Source organism: Camelus dromedarius, chromosome 1 (assembly GCF_036321535.1).
Source record: "Camelus dromedarius isolate mCamDro1 chromosome 1, mCamDro1.pat, whole genome shotgun sequence".
Lineage (NCBI taxonomy): Eukaryota > Metazoa > Chordata > Mammalia > Artiodactyla > Camelidae > Camelus > Camelus dromedarius.
This window is the reverse complement of record NC_087436.1, coordinates 105,550,608-105,565,397: the sequence shown is the minus strand read 5'-3', so window position 1 is coordinate 105,565,397 and position 14,790 is coordinate 105,550,608. Positions and strand designations below refer to the sequence as shown.

Below are 14,790 nucleotides of genomic sequence, written 5' to 3'. Positions count from 1 at the left end.
TAAAATAAGGACACTTCCCCTGCTCATTCTAACTGATAAAGTGGCTACAAGAATTAGATTACGGAACACAGAGGACGGTGATGACACCCTGTTGGGTTTTGCACCCCAACTTTTAGCAAAGTGCCTGGGACCTAATCCTCTTAAATACCAGAGGAAGAAAGACAAACTTAAGGAGTTATTTTTTATGACTTCTCATGATAAGAAAATGGCCATAGGGACCCCCCAAACTGCATAATTTCTTTGCATGAGAGGCAATCGTGGGTGGCAAATAATCTTGAAACAAACTTAAATTCTAGTCCAGAGCAGAGTTAAAGGCTGGCAGATGTTCAGACACACTATAACACAGGTCAGAATCCATGACAGAAAGTAGCTCTTTATAAACAAATGATTTCCCACCAGCAGCTTCTGCCTGACGCTTTTCAAGTAATAGATCTGATGGAATAAAATTCCAGTCTGGAAGAAAGGAAGGAGAAGGAATGGTGGGAGGGAGAGTGGGAGGGAGGAACCGACTTCTAGTAAATTCAGAAACCCCTTAGAGCTTATTAAAAGGAGATCTGACTTATTACCTTAATCACCATCTATATTTTGAGAGTCAGAAGGCCTGTGACATCAAATGGAGGGAAGGGGACCTGGGGGAGAGGAACAAGTAAACATGCTATTCTGACAAACAAAAAGGACACCCTTGTTTTAATTCAGTAGTTTTCCAGTTCAAGCAGTAGCTGAGAAGCCAGTGGGTTTGTCGTCTCTTTTAGATTTGATCACTACATGCAGGACATGGTTCTGGGCACAATGGGAAATTGAAAAATGAATCCGCCCATCCTGCGCTGAGGAACTCCAGGCTGGAGGCAAGGCATGGACAGAAACAATTCCATTGTGTGGCACCAGGGAGCTGCTGGTCACGGAGGTGTGTCAAGATGCTTGGGATTGCAGAAGGCAAAAGACCTTTCAGGTGGGGATCAAGGTGGTCATGACCAAACCTTGAAAGAGGAGTGAGGAGAAGGAAGAGAACAGGAGTTCTAGACAGGAGCACGGCCTGAGCAAGGCCAGGTGCAGGGAAGCAAAGACCCCAGGGGGTTCTGTTGGCTGGGAGCACAGGACTTGCGAAAAGGAGAAATGCGAAATAAGGCATTTTTGTTTTGTCTGGACAAAAGAAAGGCCTTAAATGACAACAGAGTCTGAGCCCAGGTGAGGGCCAATAGGACCTTGGAGGTTTCTGAGCTATAAAGGGTCAGGATCACAGCTGTGCCTCCAGACCCCTGACCAGGCAGTGATGGATGGGATGGAAAGGCAGAAAGAGATGCAGGAGGCAGGGAGGCTGATGGGGAAGCACCTGCAAGAACTGAGGAGGGAGGTGAATGCTAGTTCTTTGTGAGCAAGTGCTGTGTCTTGAGCACTGAAATCAGCGGACTGTGAGGCTCATTCAAACCCCCAACAAACGATGACAAATACAGAGTGGTCAGCAGGAGACTGGACTGAGGGAGAGTGAGAAGGGTCCAGGGTCAGGAGGTGAATAAGGGGAGCGCAGAAGAGGCCATGTGATGGAAGCAGCCCAGGAGATGATTGATCGAGCAGCCTGCAAATGTGCTGGAAGTTCTGGCAAAGCTGGAGACAGTCGGGAAAGCAGAAAAGGTTACAGATTGACCCCGATAGCACTTGCCAGTCTGGAGCAAATTAAAAAGCAAATTGGACCTGGCTAAAAAAAAAATAAGGGAGTCCCATTGCTGCCACCTCCAATATTGCCTTGGTCATGGGGTCTGCAGATGGCAGAGCAAGCAGGTACGTCAATCTGTGCCCCATCGATATGAATTCTCAATGGCATCACGTTGACAGCCAGCAGCTGACCCATCACCTCCCTCTGCTGAAGCATCTCTGAAGCCCTGGGAAGGGTTTTCCTAAAGCCCGGGCAAGGACAGGACCACCACCTCGGCTGCAGATGGTTGGGGCCATTAAAACACACTTTCACGTACCTCATCTCACTTTATCCTCATCTTAGGTGAGGGACGCAAGGCAGGTACTGTTACTCTCATTGTATAAAGTCCAGAGAAACTGAAGTCTGGAAAAGTCAGGAGATTTGCCCCTGACCACGTAGCTACCCAGTGGTAGGGTTTGATGACTTATGTAACCCACTGCAGCCTGAGACAGGAAGCTGGCCAGGACACCAGGCATATGCTGGGCCATGTGGAACTCACTCTCAGCTCCTTCACAGCCACGCTCAGCTTGGGGAGAGGTTGGAAGTGGGGCACCCTGTCAGGTGAGCAGGGCTGGTTTCACAGAGAATGTTGGAAATGGCAAGGAAAACTGTCTTTCCTTCCCTTCATTCCTTCCATCCCTCCCTCCCTTCCCTCTCCAAGTACCTGCCCAGTATCATGTGCCTGGCGCTCTGCGAGACGTTGGTGACCACCCACCTCTCTGAAGGTCCCTCTTCCTCAGGGACCCCATTCCCTTACCTTCTCATCCTGATCGCAATCCCCCATACCACCTTCCTAACTGAAATTTACCACCCACTTCCCAATCTCTTGAGGTAGGAAACCAAGCGGAGGTTATGACATTTGAGCTGAGCTTTAAAATGTGAGTAAGAGTTAGTCTATGGACATAAGCCAAGACCTAGAGATGCCTCGGGGTATGGAATGATCTGGTAGCAGTTCTATGGCGGGGGCGGGGGGGAGGCGGTGGCATTAGGGACACAGAGCAGTTACTGAAGGTGAGGTGAGGGCAGGCCATTGGAGGACACCTGAGGAATGGCTCTCCCTCTGCAGGCCCTGGAAAGCCAACAGAGAACTTTAGGCAAAGGAGTGGTGAATCATGTCAGTGCTGGGAATGACAACTCTAGTACCATCATGGAAAGATCTTAGAGGGTGTTGCAAATATGCTGTGAAGAGTGGATGAGAACCTGGGTGGTGGTGGGATAGTAAGAAAGGTGACACAGAGCCCTGATTTGAGGACTTGTTCTAAAGCAGAAAAGATGGGCCTTCATAAACAATTAGATGGGGCGTGGAATTTGGGAAGAAGAATCAAGGATGCTTCCATAGTGATGTCATTAACTAAGATGGGATAGAAGAGGGGAAGAGGTGGGAAGGGCGGGAGGCAGAGGGAGGGTGAACTCAGTTTAGGGCACACTGAGCACGAGGGTCTGGAGGACACCTCCAGCGGCCCCGTGGAGAGAGGCAAAGCCCCGCGTGCAGGGGAAGCAGCATGGAGTATCAGGCAGGTTGAGGCCAGAAGAAAGACCATGAGGTGTGGCAAACAGGAGGCTGGTCTTGGGAGGCCTTGGCAGGAGCATTTTCAGGAGAAAAGCAGAGGTGGAAGGCAGACCCAGGTGGGTTGAGAGTGGATAAGAGCAAGGAGACGGAGGGACAGGGACAGGGGCAGGTGACCTCCTATGTCCTGCTCAACCCTCATCCCCAGGCAACCTCTTACTCATGCCCTTTGAGTTGCCTCCAGAATGAAGGCCATTCAGAACCCCAGGACTCTCTGTAGCTATCCGGGCACTCAAGGTCAGCTTAACAAACAGCACCTGATGCCCCACTATGTGTCTCAAGCAAAGGAAGACATCTGGGATTTCCCAAGCAAGCCTGCGTTTTGCAACCTCTGTGCCTTTGCTATCTCCACTCCCTCTGCCTCGAACATCCTTCCTCTGCATTTCCCCTGGCAAAAATCCTGCCAAACTTCCTGGCCCAAGTGCCACCCTCATCAAGAACCTCCTTAATCCACCAATCCAAATGATCTTCCCCTTTACCCACAGAGCACTTACCACAATGTGTGCCCCTGTTCTCCATCACCACTAGACTGTAAACCCCTCGAGAGCACTGTCTCACACACAAGGCTTCGCACATAGCACCGCTCATTACGTCCCTAGTACGCTGCATGCTGACCTCCTCCTTTGCTAACCATCTATCCCACTGAGATACCCCGGGCTATGTTTCATTCTTCTTTGATGCCAACCCACCAACCCAACACAGGGATGGATCCATCCTGATGTCACTGACCCCCTACCTGTAGGTCTGTCACTAATAAACTACAGGTGGGCAGGCATGTCTGTGAGCCTCTTCCCACAAATGAGAATGTGAAATCAAAGCAGAAGCCCTGCAAATGGGCCAGAACTAAGTCATTAGGAGGATGCTCTATCAGTATCCTCACTCAGGTGCAGGACCACACCTCTTGAGCCACAGCATAAAGCCTTATCATTCTAGAATTCCTGTCTTCTACCCCAACCCCGGTGGTCACGGTCCCTTTACTCAGGAGCTCACTAACTTGTACAGCAGTTAAGATCCACACACAGAGAAGGTCCTCTCCTTGCCCAGGGAGCACGGAAGGGTTCCACGAGTGGTTTGGAACCTACATCACGTAAGGCGACAGGTCGAAGAGCTCACTTTGCGCTGGGGTGGTCACAGACGACTTTTATGAGGGCTGTGGGTGTCTATTCACCTTGAAGGGCTGGTAAAGGCTGTGGTCAGGGAAGAAGTGGAAGGCCCACCAGATGAGGTCAGGGTGGGAGAATAAGGGAGGAGCCAGAATGCAGAACAGACCATTTCAGCTGGAACAGCCAGCTTATGAGAACAATGAGACAGATGGCTAGAAAGACAAGTCAAGATCAGCTTGAGGAGGGTCTTGAATACCCAGTAACGGGGAGCTATTGAAGGCTTCTGAGTGAGAGGACCTGGTGAAGTGCTGTTTTCTTCTTTTTCTTTTTTTTTTTTTTAAGATTGCTTAATAAGCTAGTTGTAAAATGGTAGATTGGCTTAAAGAAGTCTGATATTTTGAACAAACTTACGATGTTTGTTACAATGAAATACCATAAGATAAAAGAAACAGGGTAAACTAGAAGATGTGAAATGAAAATGGAAACACTTCTAAAAATCTGCTTAAGGTCCGTGTTTCTTGGGGACCAGGTGTCCTCTACCACTGGCACTATTTTACCTAAAGGACCAGAGAGAGATGCAGGCTCCCAGGTAAGCCAAGTCCTCTGCCAGGAGGCACCCAGAGCCTCAGTATAGTTTTACTGGTGGAAAACCAGGAAGTGGCTAAGAAATATTGCTCACTTTGGTCATTTTCATTCAGGGACTAGCCAAAGTCCTCTTTTCATCTTCAGCCAATGTATTTTATTCAACGTGAAAGTCGCTAAATTAATTTTTTTAACAGAATAAGAGTAGAAATTGTCAATTTTAGAAGCACATATGCGAATCTCCCTACACAGGAGAGAACATGATCCCATTAGGTAAAAATAGCAGTTCTGCTTGCTTTCCCCCACATGCTAATTTTAATAAACTTACTCTGAAATTAGCCCGCCACTATGAAGATAGCTGCTCATCAAAAATGTTCCCGGGAAGCATGGAGTTTGCCTCGTAAGAGTTCAGATACTCCCAGGAAACTCTCAACAATGCAGAGTTCTAACTGGAACCTGTCCTCTTCTCCCCAGATGCAGTCCCCTCCCAGCCCTTGGTCACATCCAGCACCACCACTCTCTAGCCACACCTCAAGGGTCATCTTGGACTCATTCTAGTCCATCTTCTCAATCCCATTGGCTATGAAATCCTGTAGATGTCTTCCTTTGAAAATCTTTCTCATAGCCATCCCTTTTCATGTCTCCCCACTGATGCTGCACCCCCTTAGCACCTGACTTACTCAGATGTCCAAGCATTCACATACTCCCCATTTACTGAGTACCCATGAAAAGCAAGGTACAGTGCTAAGTGCTAAGGTCACAAGTTAATAACATATGGTTCCTACCCTCAAGGAGTCCAAGATCTTCTGGGTCCAGTGGAAGGACAGACAAGTGGTCAACGGTTAGTTAAAAAACTATATGATAAGTGATATGACTTAGGTGCCATAGGGGTAATTGGTAATACGGATGGTGACAGAAAATACTAGATTACTGGTAGCTCATCTTCACTTGTCTTTCCCTGACTCCTGGGAGAGCTACCGAATTTGTCTGTCTGTCCCTACTGCCTGGCACGGTGCCTTGTGAATGACAGAGGCTCAGTGGTTATTGAGTTCAGTGGACACAAATGTCTTCCAGGTATTTCCATCAGCTTATACTCTAGCTAAAAAAGCATTCAGTGGTTATTACCAGCTACATGAGAATGCACCTTTCTGTCTTGCTTTTGAAGTTGCTCACCATCTGGTCTGCCTTGGCCACCCAGGCTCAGTTTCTGCTGTACCTCCACCTACTAGTTTCAGCCTCTATCCGGAGCATCTCCTCAAAGGCCAGCCACCGGCCTAGTGTTCAGGCCTGCTTCCTGTCACCATCGCCCATGCCCCCTTCAGCCAAAGGGGAGGGACCCAGTTCTACTTGTCCTAAGAAGTTTTCCTCACTTCTTCAAGCCTCGCGGATTGCCTGTATATGTGTGTAAGAATTGTTCATTATTGTGCAGTTTTTTTCATTTAATAATATTATTAATATGAATAATGCTTTGAAATATTAAATGATACTCTATTTATCTACCTTGACTCAAATTCCTGTAACTCCTACCTTGTTTCTCCTCATATATCCCTCTCCCTTTCAAAAGCTAGACATTCTGCCTTTGTATTCTAAGGGAAAGAGAGCTCAGCGGAACACTGGTCACAAAGTGACTGGCTTTTCAGTTTTGAAAGCCTGGGCCTTAAGACATCAGGACAAAGAAGGGCCCCCCAGGAGTTCCTTCCCCCTCCACCCTCCAAAAGTCTAGAAAGATCAACAAAGTTGAGAAAAAGGCAGACTGAGTGCATGGAAGGAGAGCTTGGTTATCGGCGAGTCTCTAAGAATGAAGATTAATCACCCTGATATGGGGTTGGGAGAGAGAAGTAAGGACCATGGGACTGAGGTACCAGGGGCATGGCTAGTCGTTCAAGGGCAGGAGATGGGGAGCTGATGAGCTGGGGAATCAGAGAGATAAAGAGTAAAGCTCTCTATAGCAATGGCTGTCTTGAATATCCATTTCCTCCCTTTTAAAAACTTAGGTTTATTGAGGTATAATTTACATAAAGAAAAACTCATCCTTTTGAGGTGTACAGATCTATGGATTTAACAAACTTATGTAGTCATGTAGCCATTGACACAGTTGAGGTGTAGACTCTGCCCATCACTCCAGAAAGGCTCCTCGTGTGCCTCTGCAGTCAATCTGCTCACCCACTCCAGGCTATGGCAACCACTGAGCTGTTTTTCTGTCCTTTTAGTTGTGCCTTTTCAAGAGTTTCACATAAGCAGAATCTTCTAGTCTGTGCAGGTGCCAAATGTTTTTAGGACTCATCCACGTTTTTGCATGGATCTGTGGTCTGTTCCATCTTATCGCTAAGCAGGATTCCATGACATGGATGTAGCAAGTTATCCACCTGCCTGTTAGTGAACACTGCTTGTTTCCCATCTTCGGCAATTATAAATAAAACTGCTATAAACATTCACATACAGGATTTTGTGTGGATGTGTGTCTTCATTTCTCTCAGGTCAACAACTGGGAGTGGGAATGCTAGCTTGTTGGGTTAAGTGCGTATTTGACTTTATGAGAACCTGTAAAACTGTTTCCAAAAGCGGCTGTACCATTTTATATTCCCCTGGCAACATAGGAGTCTTCCAGTTGCTCTGCAGCCTAGTCAGCACTTAGTTTTTCCATTTTTGACTTGTGAGTTTGTTTTTCCATTCTAATAGACGCGTTGTGGCATCTTATTGTGGTTTTATTTTACATTATCCTAATGACTGATGATGCTGAGTTCGTGTGCTTGTCTGCCATTGGAATCTCTTCTTCAGTGCAGTGTCTATTTAACTCTTTTGCCCATTTTTAAAATTAGGTTGTTTTCTCACTATTGTGTTGTGAGAGTTGTTTATATATTCTGGATATCAGATATGGGTTCCACACAAAATTTCTCCTAGTCTGGCTTGTCTTTTCATTTTCCTAACAGAGATTTTCAAAGAGCAGAAATTTTTAGTCTTGGTAAAGTCCAACTTATCCTTTTTTTCCTTTTATGGTTTGTGTTTTTCATGTCCTACTTTTCTAACTTTTTAATAGAACCCTCCCAAATTTAAGCTGGGCACATCCAGCTAAAGCGGGTATTTCCTAGCTTCCCTTGCAGCTAGGTGTGGCCATATGACCGTGCTCAGACCAATGGGATGTGAGAAGGGATATGTACAGCTCTCTAGTCATCCCTAATTAAAAAAAAAAAAAAAAAAGCCCCTTGACTTGGACTTCCTCTTTCTCTCTCTCTCTTTCCCCTTCCCATGGGCTGGGACAAAACATGGCAGGAACCCAGCTTTAATTACACAGTTATACAGAGGACCACCCTCTAAGAAACGGTAGAGAAACAAGATGGGAGAAACCTGGGTTCTTTACTGACTCATGGAGCGGGGCTGCCTTCCCAGCCTGAACCACTCCACTATGGCACAAAAGAGACCTAAATATCTACCTTATTTAAAACAATATATTTTTGGGAGTAGGTATCTTTGTTAAGTGGCTTAGATTTTGACGAATATACCCTTCTTTCTTAGGAAGTGAAAAATAATCCTCAATTTCCTGGACCCAGCCTGGTGAGGTGTGGTGCATCTATGAAGAGAACTGCACCATAGTTTCCCAAAGTTTCCCTCAGCTCAGGAGTGACTCAGGGACAGCAGAACATGACTGAGGTCCCCCACCGTGGGCAAGGGAGCAAAGTCCCCCATGCCCAGAGCAGCAGAGGAGGAATCCATCACCTTGTTCTCCATTCACCCAAAGCAGCATGGGTGTGACAGGGGCCAGAAGAGGCCCGAGAGGGAAACAAGGGAGGACACAACAGTGACCGACAGTGACCAGTGACCAGATCCTAGACTGATATGAGGAGGATGTGGCTGAACACAAATAGCCCAGCCCAGGTGTGTGCCCCCATCCCATCATGCCTGCCAGTGGCTGAGTACTACTTATAGCCCCTCGAACTCAAATACAAGTTCAGGCAGAGGGGTGACTCCAATCCAGATTACGTTCCCACCACCCTTACCATGGGAGTTTATAATCATGATTCAGGTGTTATAGCAAAATTAAGAAGCTTTCATTTCGTGAACACCTGAGTTTGAGTCCTGGGGTTCACCCTCATTGTACTAATGTTTGTTGAACACTTCTGCTTGCTGGGCAAAGAGCAAAGAGCTAACAAGAATTATTTCATTGGATCCTCACAATCATCGCACCTGTGCAGTAGGTACCATGTTATCCTGTTTACAGATGAGAAAAAGGAGGCTCAGAGAAGTCGCACGGTGTGGTGATTCTCTCAGCAACCATTCCTCTTCTTCTGGCAAACAGTCCCAACAGCCCCAACCCACTCACAGTCCACGTGGCCTGGGCCAGGCCTCCCGCACAACTGCAGGCCTGAGGCAATCAGATCACTCCACTCCTGAGCAATTTCCTCCAGGGCAGGTGAGGGACCCAAGTGGGTTCCAATGGAGTGACTCCTAGAGTTTTACAGAATCTCCTGCATAAGACTTTCTGTCTTCCCTTCTGGTCTTGAACTTGAGAAGGTGGGAGGCTGACACTGAAGCCGGGCAGCAAGCAACCCCCAAAATGGAGAGAAAAACATCTGTTTGTGTGCTGAATCCAGCTGTGCCCAAAGCCACCCCCCTCAGGGAATTATTAGTCATGTCGGCTATATTCATTTGCTAGAGGCTGTCGCAACAAATTGCAGAAACTGGGTGACTTAAAACAACAGAAATTAATTCTCTGATAGTCATGGAGGTTAGGAGTCCAAAACCAAGGCGTTGGTAGCTCCCTAATAAGGCTCTAGGGGAAGATACTTCCTTCCCTCTTCCTAGCTCCCAGTAGCTGCCAGCAATCCATGGCTGGGCCCTTGGCTTGGGGCAACGTAACTCCAATCTCTGCTTCCGGCATCACACGGCCTTCCTTCCTCTGTGTCTTCACGTTGTCTTCCCTTTGTGCATCTCTGCACCCAAATTTCCCTCTTCTTAAGGACACTGGTCATTGGATTAGAAGCCCATTCAAGTGACCTCATCTTAACTTGATTACATCCGCAAAGATCCAGTTTCCAAACTGGGTCTCAATCACAGGTTTGGGGGTGTTTGGGACTTGAATGTATTTTGGGGAGGACACAATTCAACCCACAATATCAGTCAATAACTTCCCTCTGAGCTGAACCTCCTTGGGTTGGGTTTGTGACCATTTGCACCAAGAAAGAAATAGAGTCAAGACTTCCCCTCCAATCTCAGTCAACAAATGAGACCCAAAGCTGCGCCCTTAACCGCAGGGTCAGACTGCAGGCTTGCTCAGCCTCTCTCCCAAGTGTCAGCTGCTCTACCTTGGGCAGAGGCCCAGGGTGAACCATCTTCTATATCTGCCTCACAGACACTGCATACAACGTGCTCAAGGAATATAGGATTGATTGCTATCTAATTAATTAACCAAAATTCAAATAGTGAAATTGAATTGGGCATGGTTTATCACAGGGCAGCAGGCTAAGAGATGACCAGGACTTTTATCTTAGAAATAAAGTTATTGATTGTCTGCACGACTGCATTTCAAGATTTCCCCCTGATTTGAAAAGATCACCTCAGGTGGTGAAGAGGAACACACTTCCCCCTCCCCAGACGGTTAATTTCCAGAAGAGAACACCAGCCAAGCTCCTTTCACATGCGTGGCCGTGTTTACTTCAGGGCCTGAGAGACGGCTGTGATTTCGCCTTGTTACACTAAAACTCTGAAAACAAGACTGATCTCTATAACATCATTTCCATAAAAAATGTTTCCTGGAGGCCAGCCGAGGAAGCAAACTGATTGAAAGAGAGCACAGGGCTCTGGGCAGGAAGGGCGATGGCGTGTGGACACAAGGCGGGAGGCAGAACCCGGGACTTCTGCAGAAATAGGCATGAGCTGTCAAAAGCCCATCTGACCCAGGTCAGATGTCTGGTGATGCCTTCCCCAGCTCCTTCCATCGGCTTCCAAAATCACTTTCAAAGACCACTAGCCACTGACCATACTCTTCCTTGAATCCTACTTTCCTGAGCCCCAGATGATTTCTCCACACCAGACCCAGTCCACACCCAGGGAAGCCAGGTCAGCAGAACTTGAGTAGGCAGGGGAATTACTTGGGGAGCCCCGTTGGTGAGAAAAGCAGATTTGGGGGCCACACCCCTAAGCACTTTCACGCAGATAAGGTCATTAGTTTCCTGTGGTTGCCATAACAAATCGCTACAAACTGGGTGGCTTAAAACATAGAAATTTATCCTCTCACAGTTGTGGAGGCTAGAAGTCCAAGAACACACTGTCGGCAGGATTGGCTCCTTCTAGAGGCTATGAGGCAGAATCTATTCCAAGCCTCACCCCGTTTCTGATGGCTGCCGGCCACCTTTGGCATCCCTTGGCTGTCGCTGCCTAACTCCAATGTCTGTCTCTGTCGTCATATGGACCTCCTCTCTGTGCATCCCTGCTTTCCCATAGCCTCCTCCCTTGTATCTCTGTGTCTCAAATCTATCTTTGCTTTCTCTTATAAGAACACAAGTCATTAGATTTAGGGCCCCTCCTAAATCCAGGATCATTTAAAGATCCTTAGCTTGATTATACATACAAAGAGCCTGTTTCCAAATAAGGTCTTATTTCCAAATAAGTTACTGGGACGTTAGGACTTAGATGTTTCCATGGGGGAAAGAACACGATTCAATCCACTACAGTAGATTTGGGGAGGGACCCAGAAATTTGCATTTTTCCCCAAAATTCCAAGTGACTCACTGTATTTTTTGCTCACAAAATGACTCTGATGTAGGTGATCTGTACATCATATTCTAGAAACACTGATCCCATCCCGTTGCTGAGGATTTAAAGAAGAATAAGACGTGGCTCCCTCCCTTGGGGAACCTGCTGCCTAGGGGAAGACACAGATGAACCGGAGATTAAAATACAAAGCGTGGCCTAGGAACCCCGAGCCCTGGAGTCAAGGCGGACCAGGGTTCAGATTCTGCCCTCTCCAGCTGTGAGACTCTGGGCAAGTTCCTTTGCTGGTCTGAGCCAGTTTTCTCCTCTGTAAAATATGAAATAACTCCTACCTTATACCATTATGAGAACGAGGCCATGAGAAATGCTGAACATCAGGGATGGACTCAAGAAATGGCCATAAGCTACTGTGAAGGCAGGAAGCACGCTGTGTTCATTTTCACATCCCCACAGCATCCTAAGCTTTAATGAATTATCTGAAGGCAAGAAGGCATTACTCTGGAGAAACGCAGCTGGGGTAGACAAGACAACTCCTAAAAGACCCATTTCCAGAACTTGACTTATTCTAGAAGTATTTTCTGAGCAGCTGCCGTATATGGAGCTCCAAGAATGGGCACTTGGAGCAAAGAGCCAAATAAAAACTCCCAGCCTAGTGGGGAGACCATGAGGCCACAATCCCACGTGGTCAGTGCAGGGTAGAGGTGTGCTCCCTCCAGGGACAGCCATGCAAGCGAGCACTGCCTTCTCTGGTTTCTCATCCTTCACATCCACCCTTTAGTATACTCTCAGTGTTTACTGTGTGACTCTCCTCCCAAACCATACCATGTGCTTCAGGGGTTCTATGATGGCAGAAAGGGCTGTCTGTCTTCTTGGCCACTACATCCCAAATACCTAGCGATGTATCTGAATCCTAAAAGGCATTCAACAAGTGTTTGTTGGAGTAGTAAACATTCTACTATTTCAGAGCCCAGCACTGGACTTCTATGAAGAACCGCCTCCAGCTTCCTTGACTACTGGGAATGATTCTTGATGGGCCAAGAAAAAAGATCCCCGAGGATCTTTCCTTTGACATAAAGCCTGACAGAGGAGATGGGGACAATGTACCCTAGTACTGTATAGTTATTTTGTACAGACCGAGAGTGAATACACGAAACTTGGGGAGAAGCTATGACAGTACATTCCTCTTCAGAAATACAATGCTTTGCACACAGTGGACATTAAATAGTTATCAGACTAACCTGGAGGCCCAAACAAATGATTAAAGGAGAAAGACAGTAGGTTTCACTTCCAACACCCAACATGGGAAGGAAGAGAGAAAATCACTACATCCTGCATTGTGTGCAAAGGAGAGTGAAAAAGAAGACCCAAGGTGGCCTTGGGGATGGGGGTGTCCGGGGGAATAGTCAGCGTGGCTGGGTAACGTGGCTGAGTGCCGTCAGCCACGGTGGGACATCAGGACGAGCAACTTAACGCGAGAGAAAGGCATCAGCACCCCCTCTCACCTGGAGAAGTCAGGCAGCCCCTCCCAGGCCAAAACACCCTTAAGGTGACTGAAGAAGGGACAGCATGGGAGTCCCGAAGCGGACCCCAGGGGTGTTTATGACAAAATAGTTTGGGGGGCGTGGTATTCTCTGCTTTCACAAGTCGAATGACTTTTGCACCAGCGTTGTGTTGACTGAATTGAATGAGTGAATGAACAAAGGCTTTGGAGAACCCCGAACTGCTCCCGCCCCAACCTCCGCTGCAGGCGATTCCACCTGGCCCGGGTGCTGCCCCGGGACCCGGATTTCCCCCCACCCCCACCCCGGCACCACCTTTCCGCTTCAGCCGCGGGCGACCAATCGCTTGGCTCCAGAACAGTGGTAACCGAGAAGGCAGGTGGGGCTTAGCTCCTACTCCTGGATCCCCGCGCTTCTCTCTCCAATCCAGGGCCAAACCCTGCCCGGAGGGAAGGCCCCTCCCCAAAGGCTGGCACCAGCTGGCGTGGAAGAAAGTGGCGCCCGCCGACCGGAAAGTGCGGGAGGAACGGCGCACCTGGCCGGGCGCGCGGGGGCAGCGAGCCAAGGCCGCGGGGTGCGCGTCCCCCGCGAGTCGCCGCCCGGGCTCGGCCACCGGGGGAGGGGGGGCGCGGGCTCGGGGCTGGCGGCTGCTCGGCCCGGCCCACCCCGCCTGGCCGGCGTCTCGGCCTCACCTCGCTCACCAGCCCCTGCCAGTCGCTCTCGGTCCGGTCGCCGTTCATGGCCTTCTCCTCCGGACGCGGGGCGGCTTCATGGACGCCGCCCTCCTCCTCCGCCGCCGCCGCCGCCGCCTCCTCCTGCCGCACCACCGCGGTCGCAGCCACCTGGGCCCCGCGCGGCCCCGAGAGGGCCCGGCGCCTCCGAGCCGCCGCACCGCCGCCTCCTGCGGCCGCCCGCGCTGTTGACTCAACGTCAGCCTCCGCGGGAGGAAGGGGAGGAGGAGCCGCGGCCCGCCCGGGCCACAGCCACCGCCGAGCGGGCCCTGGCCCGCCCCGTGCAGCCCGGGACCCTGCACAGTCCCAGGACCCCGCGCAGACCCCCGACCCCGCGCAGCCCCACGACCCTGCGCGGCTCCCTGACCCTGCACAGTCCCGGGACCCCGTGTACCCCGCCCCCTGTGCGCAGCCTGGGACCCCGCGCAGACCCTGGACCCGGCTCTGGGCCTCCTTCGGGGTCATAGGTGGCAGGTAACTTCTGACTACAGGATTACCGCTCTCCCGGTGGGAGGCGGGCTTGGTGGGCACCTCTTGTGCCCCACGCAAGAAGCAAGTCCCCAAATCCAGCCATTCCCTGAACATCAACGCGGCTCCCACCGCTAGAATGCAAGCCCCACTCGGGCAGAGGGTTGCTTCCTCCTCTGATGAACATTGGGTACAAGGCCTGGCACATAGTAGTTGCTCTACAATTATCTGTTGAACCTATGAGTGAATGAACCGCATGTTGTTATATAGTTAACATGATTTTTTAAGCTACTCATATGTATTTCTGTTTATTTCTTAAATTATCAACTGTCATAAATAGACAACAAATGAAAACATTGAAAATAAAACAGTAATGAATTCTAAATAGAACCAAAGCTCCGAGTGTGTTGCTTAGCACGTGTGGAGAGAGGTGTTAAAGACA

At 49.1% G+C, this 14,790-nt stretch overlaps 1 protein-coding gene across 4 annotated transcripts in view; it reads right to left on the bottom strand.

Moving 5' to 3' along the window:
* CCDC149 (coiled-coil domain containing 149) overlaps window positions 1–14,044 on the bottom strand; it is a 96,284-nt gene extending 82,240 nt beyond the window's left edge. For 2 of the 4 annotated variants that reach the window (XM_031436553.2, XM_031436542.2), the window contains exon 1: window positions 13,842–14,044. In XM_031436553.2, the coding sequence (XP_031292413.2) occupies window positions 13,842–13,889 (48 nt within the window). In that variant the 5' untranslated portion in view covers window positions 13,890–14,044. The remainder of the gene's footprint in view (window positions 1–13,841) is intronic. The other 2 variants (XM_031436549.2, XM_064487755.1) reach the window with 2 other exon arrangements.
* Window positions 14,045–14,790: the final 746 nt, after the last annotated feature.